Source organism: Trypanosoma brucei, chromosome 4 (genome assembly GCF_000002445.2).
Source record: "Trypanosoma brucei brucei TREU927 chromosome 4, complete sequence".
NCBI lineage: Eukaryota > Euglenozoa > Kinetoplastea > Trypanosomatida > Trypanosomatidae > Trypanosoma > Trypanosoma brucei.
In genome coordinates this window covers 1,028,621-1,051,044 of record NC_007277.1, presented here as the reverse complement: position 1 = coordinate 1,051,044, position 22,424 = coordinate 1,028,621, and the positions used below count along the sequence as shown (strand labels likewise).

At 45.2% G+C, this 22,424-nt stretch overlaps 6 protein-coding genes across 6 annotated transcripts, besides 14 other annotated features; all 6 read left to right on the top strand.

The window, feature by feature from the left end:
* Window positions 1-22,424: part of a sequence feature (sequence corresponds to BAC RPCI93-1D20) that runs on past both edges of the window.
* Window positions 296-321: a microsatellite.
* Window positions 843-864: a sequence feature (AT_rich).
* Window positions 893-915: a microsatellite.
* On the top strand, window positions 947-1,600 carry Tb927.4.3960 (hypothetical protein, conserved; the record flags this gene model as incomplete). Its single annotated transcript, XM_839453.1, has 1 exon — window positions 947-1,600. One exon carries the CDS (start codon window positions 947-949, stop codon window positions 1,598-1,600), a length of 654 nt encoding a protein of 217 aa, XP_844546.1.
* Window positions 1,619-1,660: a microsatellite.
* Tb927.4.3950 (cytoskeleton-associated protein CAP5.5, putative) lies at window positions 2,520-5,081 on the top strand (the record flags this gene model as incomplete). The annotated part of the gene is made up of 1 exon (XM_839452.1): window positions 2,520-5,081. The coding sequence occupies one exon, from the start codon at window positions 2,520-2,522 to the stop codon at window positions 5,079-5,081; it is 2,562 nt and encodes an 853-aa protein (XP_844545.1).
* Window positions 5,655-5,709: a sequence feature (T-rich).
* Window positions 6,039-6,063: a microsatellite.
* Window positions 6,297-6,389: a sequence feature (A-rich).
* Window positions 6,390-6,410: a microsatellite.
* Window positions 6,411-6,456: a sequence feature (A-rich).
* Window positions 7,922-10,300, top strand: Tb927.4.3940 (calpain-like cysteine peptidase, putative; the record flags this gene model as incomplete). The annotated part of the gene is made up of 1 exon (XM_839451.1): window positions 7,922-10,300. The coding sequence occupies one exon, from the start codon at window positions 7,922-7,924 to the stop codon at window positions 10,298-10,300; it is 2,379 nt and encodes a 792-aa protein (XP_844544.1).
* Window positions 10,599-10,627: a microsatellite.
* Window positions 11,474-12,835, top strand: Tb927.4.3930 (amino acid transporter, putative; the record flags this gene model as incomplete). Its single annotated transcript, XM_839450.1, has 1 exon — window positions 11,474-12,835. One exon carries the CDS (start codon window positions 11,474-11,476, stop codon window positions 12,833-12,835), a length of 1,362 nt encoding a protein of 453 aa, XP_844543.1.
* Window positions 13,841-13,869: a microsatellite.
* Window positions 13,870-13,925: a microsatellite.
* Window positions 13,991-17,230, top strand: Tb927.4.3920 (hypothetical protein, conserved; the record flags this gene model as incomplete). Its single annotated transcript, XM_839449.1, has 1 exon — window positions 13,991-17,230. One exon carries the CDS (start codon window positions 13,991-13,993, stop codon window positions 17,228-17,230), a length of 3,240 nt encoding a protein of 1,079 aa, XP_844542.1.
* On the top strand, window positions 18,622-20,985 carry Tb927.4.3910 (mitotic centromere-associated kinesin (MCAK), putative; the record flags this gene model as incomplete). Its single annotated transcript, XM_839448.1, has 1 exon — window positions 18,622-20,985. One exon carries the CDS (start codon window positions 18,622-18,624, stop codon window positions 20,983-20,985), a length of 2,364 nt encoding a protein of 787 aa, XP_844541.1.
* Window positions 21,170-21,190: a microsatellite.

Here is a 22,424-nt window from a genome sequence, read left to right as displayed (position 1 = left end):
TTTCATGTTAAAATATGCCATTTAGTGTTTCACTTGTAAACAAAATATGTGCATATATTGCTGCGTCATGTTAACAGAAGCCTCTAGACCACAAATCGGTGCTATGTCATTGCCTTCAAAACAAATAAAAACAAATTAAATAAATAAGAAGAAGAAAGAAGGTAGTGGATGAAAATGCTACCCGCTTTCGCACCCCGCTGCTGACTTAAATTAGCGACGTGTCATTTCGAAAATGAAAAAAAACCATGCGAACATGGACGAACTCTCAGGCAGGAAAATACACATATATATATATTTATATTATGTTATATTATATTATATACGTGTGTGTGTATGTAATTCTCTAGTATGTAAGATTCAGCACTTTGCTTAGGTGTCTCGGTCATGGACGTCGGAATGTGCGAGTTTCGGGTCGCTGTTGTCACAAAGAAAAAAACATGCGAAAAAAAATGGCTAAAAAGCCATAAATTCTCTCTATCGTGTTGGGGCAGAGAGATTATATTCAACTTATCAATTGTTTGTTCCTTTTTGTCAGTGAAAGAATATCGAAATGAAACAAAATGAGAAGAGTTTGCTCGGTGGTGTAACCGCCATGAAAATTCTTCATTTATGTTATCGCTAATCATAACGAGGGGTGATTGCATCTCCATGTAACGCAATGTGTGAATCATCCTCACTGGATGGAGAATGTAAGCGGAAGGGCTCATTTCTTTATGCTATGAAAGTGTCTTGATAACTCCAAGATTTTATAGCTTTTCTTTCGTTACGCTCGCTTTGTTCTGCTGCTAGCGGCGTGTCCCTCAAAACGTGTGTGCCCACTAAAGGAATAACAGAAGAGGAGGATTTAATAAATAAATATATAAACAGGGCAACAACATAGAACTGAAGAGATTATATATATATATATATATATATTATTACTATTATTTGTGGAGGAATACAGAAAATGTCACTAGATATCTCACGATTCCTCCCAAAAGAAATTAACGCACCCCCTACACCACTTGTGGCTCATGGTTGCTTTATACACGGGTCACGATCTTGCGGAAAGACATCGTTTGCATTCCAAGCAGTTATCAATACGGTAGTAGGCGAAAAGGAACGTGTGATTATCCTTTGTCAGGAGCATGTGCTCTATGAAAAAATGCCGAAACCCTTTACACCACTTGAAGAGTTAAACGAAGATGCGCTCACTCGTATTGAATTTGCTTATTTGTCTAGCATGGCGGAAGTTGTGAGAGAGTTGAGTAGTTGGACGGTGGGCAGCAGTCTGCCAGCGTTAGTTGTTGTTGATGATGAGGCATTTTTGGATGCGGGTGACGAGCGGCTCACCGCTGTAATGCTGTCGATGTTGGAAAATGTTTCGGCATGGGCGAAGCAAATCAATGGCGTGTTTCATTACATTGTGGTTACTAACAGCTACCCTGATCGGGGGTTACGAGAGAAACTTCCATTCGCCACCTTCCCGCTCATTTGGTTTACATTTGGTTCCGTTGGATCGGTGCAGGTGGCAGTTGCGGGTACAAGTCAAGTTTCCACTCACCCGCTAATGTTGGAGTGGCGTGACAGTCTCACTGTGCGATCGTTGTGGAGTTTGTAGTATCCGTGCAATTCTTCAATACATACATTTATATTTGTATATATATATATATATATATATGTGTGTGTGTGTTTTAAGTTTATTTATATGGCACGAGACTTTCCTTTTTTTAAAAAAAAATGGGGGAGAAGAAAGTACTTAGTGGTTGAAAGTCGAAGATTTGAGATATTGTTTGTGTATGCACTTTGGTATTTGAACAATGGAAAATGTCACTAGTGGGTGCGTGATTTTTGTTGAACTGAGCGCATTCTCCTCACCTGTTTTAAGTTCCACACTGAATGCTGCACGGCACTAATAAGGCATTTGCACTGTTCCTTTAACACATTTCCCTCCATCTTCACACATCTGACAATTACACAGAACTTCGTCGTTTGTTTGGATTTTGTTTCACTGATGTGCGTGCGTTTCACTCGTACATTTAACTAAAGATTGATGCTCGCATAAGCTGACAAAATATGCCACTCTCACTACTGCTGTATCACCACATCATTCTTGTATACACTCAACCCTAACATGGTCTCTCTCCATCGAATTAGAAAAGACAAAGCAGAGCTGAGCGTCGCACAACGTCAAACGGAGAAAAAATAAAAGAGCCAACAGAAAAAGACCATTTAAGAGATAAGGGAACTGCAAAAAAAAAAAACATACATACATATATTATTGGAGGGGGAAAAAAAATCCATAGTCAGGGTAAAGAGGGAAGAGAAACAGTCCTTCTTGTTTAAGTTGAGATCCAATCAAAGTGTTTGTGGCAAGCACCACCTAGCGGCATAGGAAAGACAAAGGGGAAGATCGTGAAGGGACAACAAAAGAAAAAGGAAAAAGACGTACAGGAACCCTGGCTTAATCTCTCGCACGGTATCGTAAGAAGAGCAGAAAGTTGTAAACAAATAAGTTACTCGAGCAACAATTATATACGATGGGTTGTGGTGGATCAAAGGTAAAGCCACAGCCACCTCAAGCGGCTGCACCGCCTCCGCCAAAGCCACCAACACCACCGCCAAAATCGCCAAGTGTCCCATCGGAAGCGTCAGTGGTTGAGGAAGTTGAGGAGGTGCCATTAACTCCAAGAGCCGCACGCCTTCAGAATGTCATTGCAGTGAAAGAGACGGGTTTCGTGTACAACAAATGCACCGTTACCGGTGAAGTGACGTCATTCTTCCCACCGAAGGGCCAATGTTTCCGCATCATTGATGAAGAGGGTCGCTGGTTCTTCTACAACGACACCATGAACTATGAGATGTGCGTACAGGTCGTTATCGCCCCCGAGTCATATGTGGAACATTGTGAAGCAACAACAGTGAATACAAAAGAGAATGGAGAGACCGTCATATCTGCCGTTGTATACCCACTAGAAACACTGGAGTTCCTTTCTGGTTCAGTGGTGTTGAATACAGTTGATGTGTACGCACACCCACTGTCCCAGCAGTACTACAATCATCTCCAGATTATCAGTGAGGAAGGTAAGAAAGATGTGGAGGCGGTCATGGCACTACCGTGGGAAGAAGTGGACGATGAAGAACTTCTAAAACTATGCTCAGACTCTCTTGTGCGTTACGCTGACATAAATTTCCTCCCGTCAAACAGCATGTTCTCACGCCTTGATGGTGATGGTCGGTTTATCCAGCCAGTGGAGGTGCGTCGTCCAAGCGAGTTTGCTCAATGTGGCGAGGAAAATATCGATGCTGTGCGCGGTGTCGTCCTTTCCTCCTGCGTGGAGGCGGGCACGCTTGGAGATTCGTGGTTCGTAAGTGCGCTTTCCCTGCTTGCCACCGATGAGGAACGCGTCAAGGCGATGTTTGCCTCCACCACACCTGCCGAGAAGCAAATGGGCGCCTACCGTGTCCTACTGAACAAAGACGGATGGTGGAAGAACATTCTGGTAGATGACTTTCTTCCAACAGTTGGTGGTGTGCCATGCTACGCACGCTGCATCGATGACTCCGGAGAGTTGTGGCCATCTTTGCTGCAAAAAGCTTACGCAAAATTGTATGGCTCTTATGCAAGCATCACAGGAGGCGACACACTCCTCGCCCTACAGAACTTTACTGGAGCGCCAGTGTACCGATTCGATAAAGCATGGCGTGACGCGGCGACGGATGAGGAGAAAAAGAATGCACTCATTCAGAAGATTACGGGATATGTTGAAGCTCACAATCCCGTCATTTTGAGCGTTCCAACCGGAAGGAAAGCAGCAACCGCTGTTGCGAATGGTCTCAGGGAAGGTTACTCATACGCGCTGCTGTCTGTCCACAACTTCCCTGAGGAGAACATTACGCTTCTGAAGATGTTCAACCCGTGGGAACCTGCGATGCCGTGGTCCGGTCAGTGGCGAGAAGGTAGCGACAAGTGGACCGAGCACAGCGAGATACAGTCGAGTTGCGAGCCGTGCTTCGAAGCGCATGACGGTATATTTTTCATCGAATGGTCAGAAGCTGTTGAGGTATTTAATGGTTGCGGAGTTCTGTACTTGGACGAGAAGCCGGTGTATGACTACCGTGTTGCTGGTGAATTTGACAATGAACATCCCAATCTTGTGCTTATGATTCGGGCAAAGGAAACCGTTGAAGTTGTGTTAACTCTTTCGCAGAGGGATAAACGCGGTCTTCCCTTAGAGTCTCCTGATGTAAAACTGTCGCCTGTGTTACTGTGTGTCTCCCGTGCGGAGGGCAATAAACAATTTGTGTATCAATGCAGCAGCTCTGATCCCGAAACCCCTGCAGAAGGCTTTAACTTTGTTGTGGGGCGAGACGTTGCGATGAAATGTACCTTTGAAGCCAGCGAGACTCCATACTTTGTCATTCCTCGCATCCACCGCGGGGGAACATGCGAGGGTCGCCGCAAGGGTTTCGTAATTGGCATTCGGTCCAGCACACCATTGGACGAAAAGCTTGACATTCACTTCACCACACTTGAACCGACTTGTCGCGTGTTTCGCAACTGCGTCACATTTACCTCCTACCGGGTGCCTGGTGCTGTACGTGAATGGCAAGTAAAAGCAGCTGATGCGGAACCAACACCCTTTTGGGGATGGGGCCTCTCTCCAGCGGAAGTATACTACGAAAACAATGAAGAAGATGCAGAGGCAATAAGGGAATATATCGTGACTGAAGCAGAAGAACCTGTGTCACTCAATGCTGAAACAATACTAAACGATGACCAGCCGCAAATGGATAAAGAGGTCTCACAAGCGGCTCATGAGGAATCCTGCGAGCTTACAGAAGAGTTGGAAGCTGAAGAAGGGCCGGAAGCTGAGGAGATTGCAACTGAACCTGCAGCTGAAGAAGTGCCCGTTGTTGAAGAGACCCAAGCCGATGAACCCGAGCCGGCAATGGACGTACCGCAGCCGCAAGCGCCGCCTTCACCACAAAACCATGGAAACGACAATTCCGAAAGTTCTGAGGATGGATTGGACAGGTTCAGGGTGGCTGCATCCGATGCCTTTGAAATACCGGGTGATGAAACTGACAGTGATGAATAAGGATACAATAAGTAGAAAGAAATGCAAGAAATATGTCACTCGTCAATGATATCGAATTTATACAAAATTTACCCCGATTCAAAAAAAAAAGAAAAAGGAAAAGAAAGATGGAGGTAAAGGAAGATAAAGGTCTGTAGTGGTCATTGGCACATCTACATGTATATGTATGTATACACATTCTTATATGTACATAGCGGGTCTCTCAGGTTGTGTGTTTTGCGAATGACTCTGCAAATGTGTGCACGAGAATGTTGTTGTTTTTTTTTTTTCATGTGAAGGTGCATGACAGGGATGAAACTGTTTGTATGAATGAACTGTAAGGAATTCACTCCCTCTTGACGTCGCCGTCCATACAGTCATTTATTCCATAACGCCCACTAAGGAAACATGACAGCGACACGGACGGAACGCGTTAGAGAAGATGAATCACGAGAGTGAACAGAGCTCAGGAAAAAAGAAAAAAAGAAAAAAAACAAGGCAACAATGTTATATTATGTTACGTACAGACACGGGAATTATTATCGTACTCAATGAAGGATCACTATGCCGGCATATCGTTATTTAAGTGGGAAGAAAAGAAAAACAAAAACAAAAAAGGAAAAAAAATGAAATGAAAATAAAAATGAAAGGTGGAGCGAGACGAGGAAACAAAAAAAAAAAGAAATAACGGTCAAGGGCTGGGAAGGAAGAGCTTGAGGATTGATGAATTAACTCACAAATAAAAAAGTGATCAGAACTTAAACTTAACGCGCGCGCGTCTAAGATAGAGGAAGCACTGCACCTCATTTGTGAACTCTTCATATTTATTTATTTATTTTAGGAAAGGAAATGAAGGAAGGAACCGTAGAAACATTTAGAGAAGGAACAAATGAAGGAAGGAAGGTCAGACAGCAACACGGAAAAATGATAAATATTTTAAATCAATGTGATAATTGTGATCAGTTCTGATTGAGGTGGAAAAAAAAAAAAGAAAAAAGAAAAAGGGGAGCATGCAACTCAGGTACTTAATGGTACCCATTTGTTTTGTGTACGCATGTATGTGTATTTCGTTCCGTTGTTGTTTTTTTTTTTTCCTTTGCGTGTCTTTAAAACAACAACGGGAAGATGAAATGTCCATGCGTTATCGCATGTAGTTTCTTCCTTTTCATCATATATTTTGTTACACGGTGCCTACACACATGTATCACATGCACATAACCTGTTCTTACTTTCTCCTTTCTTTTTGTTTTGTTTATTTTTTTTTTACTATGTTTGGTTTATTTTACTTGATGGTTTACATTTATTTTATTTTTTTATTCCCTTCAGTGGTGTTTGTTTGTTTGTTTGTTTTTGGTGTTGTTGTTTCAATCTGTACTTTCTTGTTTGTTTTTTGTTTCCTTGATGTCATTTCCACTCTATTTTCTTCTTTGTTTCCTCCTTCGATAGATAAATATTTTTTTGTTTGGTTGGTTATTTTTTTATTGTACTCGTTGGTAATGCTTTTCATCACCTTCTTACTCTCCATTTTATTACTACTATTATTACTGCACTCTTGTCCAGTTGGAAGATGCAACCGCACGTCTAACGCCGAGTTGCTGGTTCACTCGTCGTTATGTTAAGAAAGGGGGGAAAAAATACAAATAACTAACTAACAATGGCTATTATTACACATAATCTTTTCTTTCTTCACGCTTTTTCTTCTTTTTTTCTCTTGTTTTGCACATTCACAAGTATTATTACGCCACAGCAACGTATAAGTGCAGGGATTTTGTGTCATTTATGGCTCATCTCCCAACCGTAGTAAAAGTAGTAGAAGTAATGACTTTGGATAAAGGCACCGTTGCCTCATATAAATGCAGCCGGTTATGTGGATAAGAAAGAGAGAAAGAGAGATAAATAAAAAGGAATCGTTTACCTCTACAACTGCCGATACGGAAAAGGTTTTGTTCCATGAGCTGATGGATTTCAAATAATAAACCAACAGGTTGAGTCGTATTGGGTTATACCATTGTAATGAGAAATATAGAAGGAGAGAGAATGAAAATGTTATTGTGTCTGTCAAGTATACTTGATAGCTGAGCGTAATAGTCTATGATGGAGACAAGGGGGGTTGGCAATGTATTACAAAGCCTAAAGCCTTATAGAATAATGAGATGCTTTTTTTTTTTGAGTAAGTAAGTGAGTGACCGCGAGGAGCAACCGTTTCGTAGCATATTTTATTTATTTATTTGCGCCAGTGGCCAGGGGATGAAGTTCAAGTGGATGACACCCTTTATTAATCCTGCGCCAAGTCACCCACACAACGCTGCAAGACTCCGTATTGTGTCTGCGGATCCACAGAGAGAAAGAAGAAAATTTACGGTGCTGAGCAAAAAGGCGCTGACCACAGCGAAGGTATTTTATTCGGGTTTAACTGCAATAATCTTGTGTTAATTTGTATAGTACCAATAATATTCCACCTTTGCTTCGCGAACCCTTTAAATCATCCTTTTTTTTTTGAGTATGTTCACACCTGTCGCATGGCACCTCTCTCTTTAGTGTTACGTGTGGGACTTTACACTTAGAAAAAGGCTATTAAACTTCATCATCTTCACTGCAGCAAAGCTCGGACCCCAAATTTATTTGGTTTGGGGTGAATTACACTCGTACATAGTTGGTGCATACTCCGCCTCTATAGCACGTAAACAGAAACGGAATTTTTGCATCAATTACTTTGACAGTGTTGAACTGCATTCCGAGCACCCCTTGTCAGGTTTATCGCTATCACTGTCATTGTCAACATATTTATTTCCTCCCCCGGAACTGGATTTATAGCATTCCACAACAAACCTTTCGCAATTCTTACGGGAAGTTGCATCGAAATGACGAGCAGCGGTGGTCTTCTGGCGAACGGTAACACCTCTGCGTTAAGAACCGTAGCGGTGACTCTACCGGAGTTTAACGTGGAAGATGACGAAATGCGTATCGTTAGGGTAACCACTCCGCTACCAGATTTGCTGCCACGAAGTTTTGAGGATATTGAGCGCATGCGAAAGATGCGTCAGGATGCGGAAAGCGGAAGGAAATATGTCGCCCCCCGCGTGGAGTTGTCACCACCATATGTGAATGATGATGAATGCGACGAATTCGAAGACGCGACAATCAACACAACGGTGGAGTTTCTCTCACAGTTGAAAAAGCCGGGGTCGTATTTATTGCGGGGCCCCTCAGTCGAGGGAAAGGTTTCGAACGTGTTTGAGCACGGTATGCTATACAAGATAATCACCAGCAACGATGCATGGCACTTCTACAACGATACAGAAAAGTATGAAATGCGGGTTCGTTTCCGCTTTGGAGCAAAGTCAGAACTGCAGCCAGGTGACGGAGTTGAAATATTTGCTAAAAGTAACAAAGAAATCGAAGCCTCCCTCACTGTGTACCCGGGAGAGACGAGAAAGCTCATCGAGGGCAAAGTGAACGGCTTCAAATGCATGGCGAAAGCAGTAGCACTATCCAATAGGAAGCGTGCCGAATTCTATGGACCTATGAATGGTAAAATACAATCCGAGTTAGAGCAACTTGCGGAGGAACTTCATCTTCCATCCGCGGATAAACTGGAGGAGGAGCAGCTGCTGGAGCACTGCACAGCAAATCAAGTGCCATACATCGACTGCAGCTTCCGGCCTTGCGATCGTTCTCTTTCCAGACCTGATGTCGATGTGCACAACCTTCAGAGCCTTCCGTGGCGTCGACCATGCGATTACATCCCAAAGAGTCAATTGGATGAGGTCCGACTCTTTCGCCGCAGTATTGCGCCCTCGCATGTAACACAAGGCGAGTTGGGGGACAGTTACTTCACATCTGCTGTTGCGTGCCTTGCGGAAATGCCTGACAAGATCCGAGATTTATTCCGGCATCCGGTTTCCCCTTCTGTTGGGAAGGCGGAGCGCAGAGTTGGGGCTTACTGGGTGACATTGAATTGCGGCGGCTGGTGGCGTCCTACAGTTATTGATGATTACTTGCCTGCATACCGTGAAGGCCCCGAGTACGCACATTGTGCTGTGGACTTTCGGCGGTTGTGGGTTGCGTTGCTGGAAAAGGCGTATGCAAAAATCCATCATTCGTACTCCAACATCGCGAGTGGGGATCCACTGGACCCTCTTCAAGATCTCACTGGCTTCCCAATCACACGTTTCGACACAGACTGGGAAAGTGCGGTAAACGGGGACGATAAACTTTTCAAACGCCTTGTCATGTATAACAAAAGGGGCTACATTACGGTGCTTTACACACCGCCTCCCGCTGCCTTAAAAGCCGCACAACCAAGCGATACCTCTCCAACTACAGAAGCGCGAAAGCCACGAGTTACATGTAAGGAATTGGGGCTGCAGGCGCACTCCGGATACAGCGTGTTGCAGGTGAAATGCTTTGAAGAAATGGGTTTATTCCTCCTACAGGTTCGCAACCCATGGAGCACTGGCGAGGAATGGAAAGGAAGGTGGAGCAAGAGCGACAAGCTGTGGGAAGAATATCCCTCGGTGCAAAGTGCATGTTTTCCAAGCGGCATGGAGTCCCCAAAAGACGACAACATGTTTTGGTTGCAGTGGAGTGACGCCCTCAACGTCTTTGCTGGTGGTGGCGTTTGTCATGTGAGGAACAATTGGTATGACTACCGAATTCGAGGAAACTTTGTGGACGGGTACCCAACGGTGTGCTTAGAAATTAATGTGAGCGATCCGGTGGCTGCATATATTGTTCTTTCACAAGAGGAAGAGTGCAACACAGCAGATGGAAGTCAGCAGTCCGCCAAGCAGCAACAGGTCCAATATGCAGCGCTACTCGTCAGTGTTTCCCGACACAGCGGCAAGTACGAAAAGATGGAATGTGCAAGTGATGTGGATGTGGAGATCCCCGGCCGCCAGCTGAAATTCAACTTCTCCCGCAGTGTAGCACTGCAGTATACATTTGAACCAGAAGGCGGTCCTTATTTTGTGATTCCGCGCATCCATGATGTGAACACCTCCAAGCCATATGTGATTGGTTTGCTACTGGACACTTACGCAGGTAATGGAATACAGGTGGAATTTAAGGTTATTCATAAGAGTTGTAAGGTATTTCAAAACATGCCGACCTTTAGTGTGAAGGGGATGCTAAAAGATGTGGCCACGGAGTATCAGATACGCAATTCGCGACGACCGACGGAATGTGTCGCTTCAGAATTGGTTGATGAGCGGCTGAAAGAGTTCGATTTGGGTGAGTAAAGTGCAACTCTAACTAATGCTATCAGTGACTTGAGGACAGTACAGCTGCTTCTATTCAAAGTTTTTTTTTGCCTTTTTCGGTTCTATTAAGACCAACAGCACATTGTGGTTTGTTATTTATTTTTTTATTGACACGTTGGTACTTTTGTTGTCACTACTATAATGGTTACACGCTACTGCTCAGCTTTACATAATTTAGCAACCTCTCCAGGGTGGACCGGAGAGCAAACAATGTTTCTTTAAAAAAGAAACACCGGGAAAACGTAATACTGTATTTTTTTGATCTTGCTAAGAAGCTTATATGTATATATATATATATATATATATGGGTGTGTGCTTCTTTGCTGTCTTTTTTCCCTCTCGTTTGCGATTTTTCCTTCATCTTTTATACGCTTATTAGTACCATATACCCATTTAATTTATATTTACATGTGGTGGTGGTGATCGTGAAGGAGTGGGCAAAGCGGAGCGAAAAATTAACATTTTTTTTCTTATTTGCCTCGATTAACGTTGCTATTTGTTATGGCTCCCATTCTTCGAAACCGAAACGTATTCCTTTTCGTCTTGCTCATTGTTACTGTTGTTATTCTTTATTTTATTTACGAAGCGGAACCGCAACTGAAAAATAGGTGATTTGGGGAACTACAGTGAAATGTTTAGTTATCTTCGGAATTAAAATAACGATCTCGTAAATGGCCCTTAAAACGAACTGACAAATGCACACAAATATAATTATATTGCTCCTGCACATTTCGTCGCTTCCATGCCCTCCTTTTCTTTTTTACTTTCCGAACTTATTCATTTTTTGCGGTCACCATTAAAAAAGGTTTTTGTAAACACGGGTAGGCAGGTCTCTAAAACGGTTAAACTTAACTTAAGAGGTTGACAACACCTAAAAAGGAAGCGTCAACAGACCGCAAAGTCTGGGAAGAGGTTCAAAAAAGAAATTAGACTTTAAGCTTAAAGAAAAATCAAGTAAGATATAACAAGATAAAATTTAATAAAGCAAAGGCATCAGGAATCGCGGCTGTCTGCTGCACCGAGAGTGATATCTGACTAGGGCGAACATACGCTCTTTTGTGCTTGCGTTTTGCTTCACACTAAGGCGGCTTATTATTGGGCCCCCTCCTCCTCCTTCGTACATTAACGTAGCCGCAGGTCAAGCAAGACGCGATGACGGAAGGACTAGGCGAAGATAAATCCGCGATTTCTCACGAGCCTACGGCCTTTGAGCAACGGGTCCATGATGAAGCCCTCGAGCGATCACGCCGAGTCGCCAAGCGCCGCAATCCCGATAATGCGTTCATGAAAGCTCTGCACAAAATCATCCCGTACGGCGGCATTGTATCATCTTCTTTCAATCTCGCAAGCACAACAGTTGGTGCTGGGATTGTGGCGCTCCCCGTCGCTTTTCAGATGTCTGGCATCGTTATGAGTACAATATACCTCATTGTTGTTGCCATCATGGTTGTGTATTCCTTCGCTCTTTTGACTAGTGTTGGGGAGCGCACTGGATTGAGGAGTTATGAGCAATTGACGCGCACTCTTCTCGGTCGCGGTGCGGACTACATGGCAGCCTTATGTATGTGGTCGCTATGTTTTGGTGGTGAGGTGTCGTATGTCATATCCATTCGCGATGCCATCGAAACATTTGTGAAAAGCTCCGACGCTACATCGGAGGGCCTGAGATCAGAATCATCGATCCGGCTCTTGACGGTGGCAATTTGGTTTTTCTTCATGCTGCCACTCTGTTTGCCGAAGGAAATTAACTCGCTACGAGTGCTCTCAGCATCGGCTATCGTGTTTGTTCTCTTCTTCGTGATCTGCATTATCATTAACAGTGGTCACTTCCTCGCAGTCAACGGCATGCGGGACGATATCATTTATTTCCAGAGTGGAAATGCCAGCATCAATGGTTTGGGTATCTTCCTGTTTGTGTATGTGTCCCAGGTGAATTGTTTTGAGGTGTACGAAGAAATGTACAAACCGTCTGTGCGACGCATGACGGTGAGTGCGATGGCGGGGGCACTCATGAGCTTCTGCCTGTATTTCCTCGCTGGTTTGTTTGGTTATTTGCAGTTCGGTAGTGAAGTAAACAGTTCCATCCTGAAGATGTACAACCCACTGACCGACGTAAAGATGGGTGTGGCGTACGTCGGTATTATGTTTAAGATATGCGTGGGATATGGGCTTCACATGTTCCCTTGCCGTGACGCTGTTTACCACGTTATTGGTATAAGCGTGCACACCGTTGCGTGGTGGAAGAACGCCCTGTTCTGTTGTGCAATGGCTGTGGCTTCGCTAATCGCTGGTCTGTTCATCCCTGACATCCGCATGGTGTTTGGGCTCGTGGGTGGTCTCTCAGGTGGTTTCATTGGTTATGTCTTCCCTTCATTAATGTTCATGTATGCTGGTGGTTTTAGTGTAGCAGGCGTGGGATGGGGACACTACCTCGGTGCATATGCCCTTCTTTTTGCAGGCGTCATTGCCATTACATTTGGCACCGTCACAGCGGTTTATGACGTGATTGTGTGAATTGTGCCTCACAGTCTATGAAAAGGATGGATAGACACATATTCCCGCTGATTGGCATTTAGGTTCCAAAAAAAGCCGCACGCAGACGAGCATTCACTGGTACGGGTGTAAAGATATATATATATATGTTCTTGGATACCCGCTGATGTGATCCTATTATTATTACTGTGATCTTCCCCCCACAACTTTGCCTCTCTTACTTGACCTTCAGCGTACCTTCCTTAATTATTTCTTTTCGCCTGCTAAATAAAATATATATTTCTTACTCAATAGCCAATAAAACTTCTTCCGCCATTAACACTGCCGTGATTGGCCTTTGTCTCTGCACGTCCTCCTTCCCATTTTTCGGCTAGTGCTACCTTTTTTCTTTTGTTTTTGTTTTCTTACCTTCTTCCTTTTGTTTGAATTTATTTTGTATCCGATGCTGTTGTACTACTTCTATGCATATTTGACTCCTCAGTACTATCTTTTGTTTTTGTTCCTGTTTTCCCATCGGCGCGCATCACATTCCAATATCTAACCCTTTCTTGTTATTTTCTTTCATTCGATCAGGCCGTCTGGGGAAAAGATAAAGAGGGGGGCAATGAAGGTACTGTGACAACGATAAAGAAAATTCAAACACGCCAGCGATTCCGTGGAAAGCGTCGTGAAACCGCACAGAAATCCTTCTACATCTCTCCCCTCTCCTCGGCTTGCGCGCTCTTCTTTCGCTTTTATGTGTTTGCTCCACCCGTTTATTGTTGTACGCCTACGGGAGGCAACGCAAAGCACCTCTGTCGCGTCCTTTAACGCCTTCTTTTCCTTGCATTTGTTTCTAACCTTTTCTCTTCCACTAGCTGAATTCCCCCTCAATGTCACTTGATATGCTTTATCTTTTCATTTTTCCTCTCAGGACAGTAGAGGGTGGTTTCCAACACCCGCCCGTAGCTCACCACCGTAGGCATTATACGGCCTCCAGGGGGCTTGTGGTCAAGTAGTCGTATACATAAATATATTTACCAAAAGATAAATATATATATATATATATATATATATATTATTATTATTATTATTATTATTGTTATCATTATCATTATTATTTTTATTTTTAATTTCATCGTTCTGTACCTTGTCTCTTTTAGCCCCTTGTGCAAGCAGGCGGGAGTGTAGCAGTACATGTCCTCTTTTCTACAGGAACTTGGTCCCGTGGCGGTGTCTCACCGACAGGAGTTGGAGGAAGTGAAGAGAGAACTAGACATCAAGAGGGATGAATTGGATTGTTGGATATATGGATTTCTGGAGAATAAAAAGTTCGATGTCAAGGAAACTGTTGCGAAGTTGCAACGGCGCTTTGCGATGGAGGTAAATGAGATGGCCAAGTATGAATTCACGGAGTACATGCGAACATCACTGAGGTTGGGCATTATACAGGTGATTGGAGAAGACAAGTGTGGTCGCACCATCTTTTACGTTACAGTGAACCGGGACAAGAAAGCGGCGAGTCATCGTGATGGGAAGAAACATACGTTTGATCTGATGGTGAGTTACGGGACACGACTGCGAGCGGATAACAAACGGTGCCAAATGGTGCTGCTCGTAAACTACGAGGATGCAAGCATGTGGAGCAACGTGGATATGTCGTTACAGGCAGATGTGGCGTTGCGCATATCAAAATTTTTCCCTGGATGTATTAGCAAAGTATATATCTGCAACATGGGCCGAATGCTTTGTTCTGTGGCGAAGCCTTTGTTCTCGCAGCTCCCATCAGCTTTCTCTGATAGTATTATGTTTTTCTCCAAAAGCGATCGAGCATCCGGTAGGCTTTTGGAGTTTATTGATGAAAGTGTTCTCCCTGTACAACTCGGTGGCACGAATGATTGTGATAACCAGGAGCATTGGGACCGTCACGGGGACATTATTGAAGATTACTACCATGGAATGAAGGCTGCTATCTCAGAGCGTGGGTTGACGGTGAAGGAGTGGGAGCTGCAATGCATTGAGCAGCCCAACGTTCCGGTACGTCACCCGTCCTTAGCCTCGGAAACGGAGTCGATGGTATCGCTGCTGACATTTGGCTCAAGTTTAACAGCCACTCCAGTAGAAGGGAACCTCAATGGCATGTGGAGACATGATAATGATATTTCACCTCCTCTGGAAGAAGAGGAAAATGAATGGTGTTTGCTCATGAAACCGCTACCTAACAATTTGTCATTGTTTTTCCTCGAGGAATTGTATCGCTGGCGCGTTGCCGTGTCGGCGGAGGAGGGTGAAATGCGCTGTGCTCTGATGGACGATTATGCGGCAGCGTGGAAACGCGAGTTCGATGAACTACCGATGCTTGACCTTTCGAACAAAAAGTGGTACCGATTCATCCCAGAGTCCCTTCGGGAACTCTATCACGGTGTACTCATCGTTGTTAATGTCGCCAGTAGCCTCTCCTTCTTAGTGGCGCTCCTTTTCTTCATGGCACTAACTTCCAGTGCAGCCGTGACGGTGTTCTTAGCGTTCTTCATTGAATGGAACTATGTGTATGCATTATTCGCAACACTGATTTTGGTGACGTTCCAAGGCACTGCGTTGTGCTCACGTGCAGTTACCGTTCTTGTGGTGATCATGAAACACAAAGTCGTCCCACCACTGGACATGTTGGGGAAAACACGCGGCAGTGTGGCGCAGCTCATATTATTTTGTTCGATGATATTTCTACAGATGTTTTCCTTCGGATACTCCATGACGCACAGCTCCTTGTTGAGAAGTATTCAGGTGACGTTTGCTACTGGGTGGCTGTTTGCTGTGGCATTTCTAGCGTTGTGCCATATTGTGCTTTTTTTTGATTGGATACCGATGGGCGAGCAAAGGCGGAAGAAAAATCAGGGTTCCATGTTAGCCCTGTACCTGCTGTTGGACGTGCAAGAGAGTGAGGAAAAGACGGAGGCCGTTCTCACGCGCAGGCTTTCTACCACAATTGCTTGCGCCGTGCCAATCACACTGGATTTTCTACTGGGTATTGCATTTATCATTAGTGGAATGATCCCATTTGCAGTGGCTACATGCATCGCTACCGTCGCAGCCATCCTGACGATAGACTACTGTTCACTGGGGCGCTCCTCGATGTCGAGTCGTTCAGTGCTTCGCAGTACGGTGGCTTTTGCGTGTATGTTGTGGCTGTACCTCTGCTTCTCCTTCAGATTCCTGCAGTATGATGGCCCATGGATTGTCTCAGTATGCACGGTAGCAGCGGTAAACGTGGTGTTCATAAGCTTAGCTGTGTTTTGTTTGAGGAAAAGAAGCGCAAAGAAAACGCTGCGCGGTTTGCTCTTTCTGTTCGTCATCCTCCTCATAACCAGCTGTACCGCCAGCTTCTTCCTCGTTGGATCGACGGTGGGTGTCATTTCCTTAGTGCTTCTAATACACAGTGGGATGGGCATTTTCTGCGTTCGCCGCCGGTCGCGCAATATCGGTGGAACCTTCATTTTCTATGGTGCACTCGCTATGCTTGCCCTCTCGTGCGTTTTGCTGGGTTGGTTGGGTGCTAAATGGCAGTATTGGGTGCCACATAGCCTACCTCCCGTTAATGCCTCCGGACCCCGTGACCCATTAGAAGAATACCATCAATATCCCATCTGCACTTTGCGCACCGCAGGGGGGTTTGGTATCGTTGATTTCGCTCTGCTTACTGAGGTTTCCGGAGCGTCAAAGGAAAATGTGTTCCATGAAGATTTTGACAACTGGTTCGGAAGTACAGACGTGGTGTACAACAACACGGTCAAAGTATATGGCGAGAGAAATGAACAATGGTCCATATCCCGATTTGACTCTTTAGCAAGGAATGTTACTGTGTTAACCCTGCAGAACGGGCGTGTTTACTCATCGATCATTACAATGACCGTGTGGATCGGTTACATTGCCCTTGCACCACTTCAAATCCTTCTTCCAAACAACTGGTTGAAGCAGGTGGCGTTCCTTCTTTCATTTTTGACGAGGGCTATTGACTTTACGTGGTATGATGTCAAAGATGAGGTCGTACGTTACCTGACAGAGATGAAGAATACAACTTCCAATGAAATTGTACTCACCGCATGGGGCATCGCGGGCGGCATCGCCTCACTGGCCGGGGTCGAATCTCACACGCAAACGATCACTTTCGGCTCTCCAGGTCTTATGGATGCGCTTCACTACACCAATTATACAGAGGGTGAATATCACAAGTACGTTCTAGCAGTTGTGTCAGAATTGGATGTGTTGAACGCCGTTACAAGGTATGATCCTACAACATATCAACGAATCCAGTGCAGTGCCGGTTCAAACACTTGTGGAAGCATGAATTACATCTCTTCTGAGCTAGTCCGTGTGTGTGACACAACGGGAAGGCGGCATGTCGGCCAGCAAGTGGAGGAATCGGTTCATGAGATGTAGCAGCAAGACACACATATGGATCATCGGTCGTACGAGACGTGGTTTGTTTATTTTTTGGGGGGGTCATTTCTTTGTTCGATTACCTGCGCGTTCGTTTCGATTTTTTTTTGTTTTTATCCGTCTCTACTTATTTTTTTTTCGTTATTTTACCGCCTTCACATTTCTTTAAAAACCCTTCAATCGCACTTGTGTTGGGGTGGTCCAGGTCTACATGAATTGACAATAATTACGGTGCCGTTGGCAATGATAGATGTGTATTGCAAAAGCATTCCGAAATGATGAGATGGAGTTGAAGGAGCGTTGTATATTGTTTATCGGGCGTTGCGATTTTATTTTATTTGTTTCTCTATTTGGCGTATAGATTTCATGTGAGGAGGTAAACGGGAGTAACAAGAATAAATAAAAAGATTATCGTCATCACTCTTTTTTTTCGTGGGTTATTTGTTATTATTGTTCGCCTGAAGGCATTGACACGCAACCGCACGCTCGACAAGACAATTTCTGATTGGTAAGAAAGGGTGGAACCTTTCGTATACATAATATTGATTACGTGTGCTACAACTTTCGAATGTCTCTATTTTTATTCATTAAAAAAAAGTAAAAAAAACACCGTTTTCCCTCTTGTCTCTGCTCATACCGTTAGTGTTCCTTCTCTTAGCTATTTGCAGACGAGGAAGTGAAGTGGCGGAAGGAAATCAAAAGACGTTTGTCGAACCGTTGCAGTGATGTCTCGATGTACAAATGCTTTCGGCGTTTCCTTTGTTTTGGACGCTTCCAATCCCACTCCTTTAGTTAAATTCATTTCTCTCTTCAGTTTTCCAGCAGTGGTGTTGCAGAATTGTGGAGTCAGTACCTCTTTTTTCTACGACTCGTAATTCACTCAACCGCATTTGTCTCAAGCAGTTCTGCGTACTTTTGAAACGGAGAAAAGGAGATAACGGGGTAATGTCCTACTTAGGTGTGCCAAAGGGACGCCAGCAAAGGGAGAAAAGGGAATTATATAACAGTAGGTGGTCGGATAGGCTGTCCGTGTTCGAATTCCTCCTCACTCTTACGCTCTACGATGTACACACGCACACAGACACAAACACACACCTCAAATGACTCATTAACGCGTCTCTTATTTATCGCATCATTTTGTTCCCCTACGGTACAAATGAACCCCTCCTCTCCCATTCTTTTTTTAATTGTGTCTTACGGCTGGTATCTGTTGCCTCCGCCGCTCACTGAATAGTAGTCGAAGATAACACAACGCACCATACTTTGTTGTTACGAAAGGAATTTGGAGAAGATTAAGGCAAAAAAATAAAACTAGGAAATATATATATACCAAGCGTTGAGCTACTGAGCCGGAAATTTTTCGCATACGAACTCCGAACTTTCAAGCACCCATGCAGGACGAACAGCATGAGGAATTGCCACCTAGCCCTTCATTCGAGACGCTAGATTCATTGAGGCAAGACAATGACAATGAAGCGATACAACCTCCCAATGCTCCGTCGCCAATTCTTGAGCGACGGGTGGCGTCATCTGACGCCTTTCCGCCTCAGTTGTCTTCGCGCCATCGCTGCGGTGAAGGGAGCAACGCCCCGTCCTTGTTGAATCTCAACCGGCAGCTCGAGGATTTGTCGCGTGATATCCAACAGCTCAACGCCCGTTGCAGGTCCGACTCCATGCCGAATATCAACAAGACACCCCTGAGGCCACAACATCTTCTTCCCGAAAAGCAACTTCAGTTGCTCAAGCAGCGGCTTCCGCACCTCAACAGTGCCTTGTCGGCGCGAGGCGCTTCGACGCCATCAAGAACAGGGCGAGAGTCATCGCAGCGCCGCCAAGACGCACTTCCCACAGTGTCACCCAGTCCCCCACGATCGCGCTGCGCCACATCAGTCACGCGCCCGTATCAAAGCAAACAAGAAACACCGTGCTCTTCTCGCGTTTTTCCCGGACGAGCCTCGGAACGGCCCATTGCATCTCCTTCTTCTCCATCAATTGCAGCAAACATGGATTCCGTCACCCCAGCAGCTGTTACCGAAGACCCGCAGGCGGACGGCAAGCAATGTGCGATAATGCGAACACGCGGCGGCCGCATACGCGTCGTTGTGCGTAAGCGGCCGTTGCCCCCGGATGAAAACAGTTGTGATTGTGTTTCTATGGACCCACCTAATGTGAAGGTTGCGGTGCGGAAGCAGCGTGTGGACCTTACGGAGTATGCGGATGTGAATGACTTTACCTTTGATGACGCTTTCGGTGAGGATAAACACAATGAACATGTGTTCAATTCGTGTTGTAAGGAACTCCTAGAGACAACATTGCAAGGTGGTAGTGCCTCATGTTTCGCATATGGCCAAACAGGAAGTGGCAAAACGCATACAATGCTTGGTAACAGCGGAGAGCGTGGCCTTTATATATTAGCCGCCGCCGCCATTTTCAGTTCATTAGAGAAGGATCAGGAGGTGTATGCCTCGCTCTATGAAATTTACTGTAACTCGCTGTTTGACTTGCTCAACAATCGCTCGCCCGTCGTGGTCCGTGAGGATCATAACCGTCGCATGCAGATAACCGGCCTTACGTGGCATGCCGTTACGTCGGCTGAGGAGCTTCAGCTGCTGATCAACAGTGGAGCTGACCAGCGGAGTACTGGAAGCACAACTGCTAATGAACGTTCCAGCCGTTCCCACGCAGTGCTCACCATTCAGGTTAGGGATCGCGAGGACAACAGGTTCTGTGGCACGCTGAACCTTGTGGATCTAGCAGGTAGCGAACGCGCGGCCGATACCGCCACTAATGATCGTCAGACACGGCAGGAAGGTGCGGAAATTAATAAATCATTACTCGCCCTCAAGGAGTGTATCCGTGCGCTAGACGAAAAGAAGAAGCATGTTCCCTTCCGTGGGTCGAAGTTGACGGAGATTCTACGGGACAGCTTCATTGGAAATAGTCGTACTGTTATGATTGCTAACATATCGGCATCGTCACAAAACTACGAGCACACCCTCAACACACTGCGATATGCCTTTCGCGTGAAAGGTTTGAGCATTGTCAATTTTGAGCCGAGCCGCGCCCGCAATGCACCACGGCCACTGAAACCAATTGTCCCAGACGTTAATCCTGCGCAGGGTGTCCCTTTGATGAGCGGTGTGCCGTCAAGAACAACACCAGGTCGAAGGAGAACAGCATCATCAAACGTTACCTCGCATGCTGCCGCGGGAGCTGCAGCTCCTCCAGCCGCTAGCCATGCCAAAGGATACAATTCTATGGTTCCTGTTACTACTAGACGCAATGTCTCGTCCAACAATACGCCCTTCAACTTGCGAAACAACGCTGGCAGTCCCTTCCGTGGCGGTGCGCAGGGGAACAACGTCGACTCAAGGGCCGACGATGAACAAGTCGCTGAGTACGTTCGACGACTCACACGAGAAAAGGTGATGAATATCCTCCCGCAGACGAAATTGAATGAAGCACGTGAACAGCCGTCCCCCAAGAACGACTACAGTCTGCAAGATGAAAGCTGCAGCTTTTCCTTTAACCATGAGTTGATGAAAGAACTAGAGGACCGTGTTGTGGAAGAGATCAAGGCTGAGTTGACGAAGGCCATCAAAGATGTTTTGCTGAAACGCGACAAGACATTTCTCAGGCTCCGCCGTGAGAAGGCGCTGTTAATGAGGGCAAATACGGAATTAGAGAAGCGTATGGCCGATTGTCCCCACTGTAAGGGGCAAGCAATTCGACCGGTGCAGCAGCAACCGAATTAAGTACGAGAAAGCCGACGTAGACTGATCAGAGGATTGCAGAATGATGGAAGAGAGATGGTTTGCCTTGGCAAAAGTGAACACCTTATACACGTATCTATAGAACATTTCGATGCTGGTCCTCAACAACGTGAAAAAGAACCACGCTGATATCCCCATGATTGATACTGCAGTTGCCTGAATGGAAGTTGTTGTTGTTGTTGTTGTTTTTAGTCTTTGCGCTGTATTTTTAACTATTGTGGTTCCCCATCCTCCTGTTGTCTCTCACGGGGGGACAACATGTATTTCATCATATTGTTTTTAACATCAAGTATTGATGCCCCCGCCCCACATCGCTCTCCAGTAAAATAAAGAAAAAGTGGAAGGGGAGCATGGGGTATGAATTACTCGTGAACGTTGTTTTGTTGTTGTTTTCCGTTAGTTTTTCATAGAACCATTGATACCCCTGGCATGCCAGCTGGAAAAAGCATGTGGAAATCGTGCTTTCGGTAGAGAAGGAGGGAATTACTGCGGTTTTCTCCTTTGTAACCGGCAATCCACATATCCAGCATGTTTTGCTCTTTGAGCTCAGTGGCATCGCCGGAGGAAATAGAAAGAGACGTGAGATGATCTGTTGTTGTCGTTTGTTCGTTTTGAAAATATGAGCGCCACAGTGAAGGAAGTCGCATCGATTGGCAAAAAAGAAAATGGTAGGTGAAAAGGGAAGAAAAAAATTAATTTTCTTGTGCGAAGTGGTAGGCCGTCACTTGTGCAATTCTTGAGCTTTCTTCGGTTGCTATGCAAATACTTCACTCAACAGTGGTGATTTGCATTTTACCAGCACTACATTTACTTGTGCTGACAAGGGCAAGATACGCATTTTTACCACCTTCTCTCCGCTTATCTTTGTATGTGCATACACTCTTTCCTTTTTCGTGTGTGCGCGTGTCTGTGTGTTGCGACTGTTTGCCTCTTACCTCCCTTGCCGCTGCCTACTTACAAGAAAATTCAGCTCTGAAATTATATCGCATTTAGCGGGAAACTATCAAAAAAGGGGGGATGGCGCTGAGCGGGAAAGCTCCTTTACCCCCCCCCCATACGAAGTAGCGTTGTGACGCTGCTTTTATTAGTATTGTTGTTGATCATTATTCCTTTGCCTTTGCGTCAGGAGGGAGGGGGAAGGTGGGTTGTTTTCTTTTGTTTTCACCACCCTTCTCCCTCTAATTTTTTGTGTGTTTCTCCGGCCCCTCAGGTTCCTCCGTTTAACGACAAACACATATATTCTTTGCTTCCCCCCCCCCCCATGTTCCCGTCATATTCCTCTGCCAAATGGACAGATACTTTTTTCTATTTGCGAGAGGAGGCTAAGTTAATGAGTGTTGTGTCACTCATTTGTGCGAAAGCGGGGGAAAAGGGAAAGGTAAGCGTGCGTTTGGTTAAATGAAACCGAAAATGAATGTAGT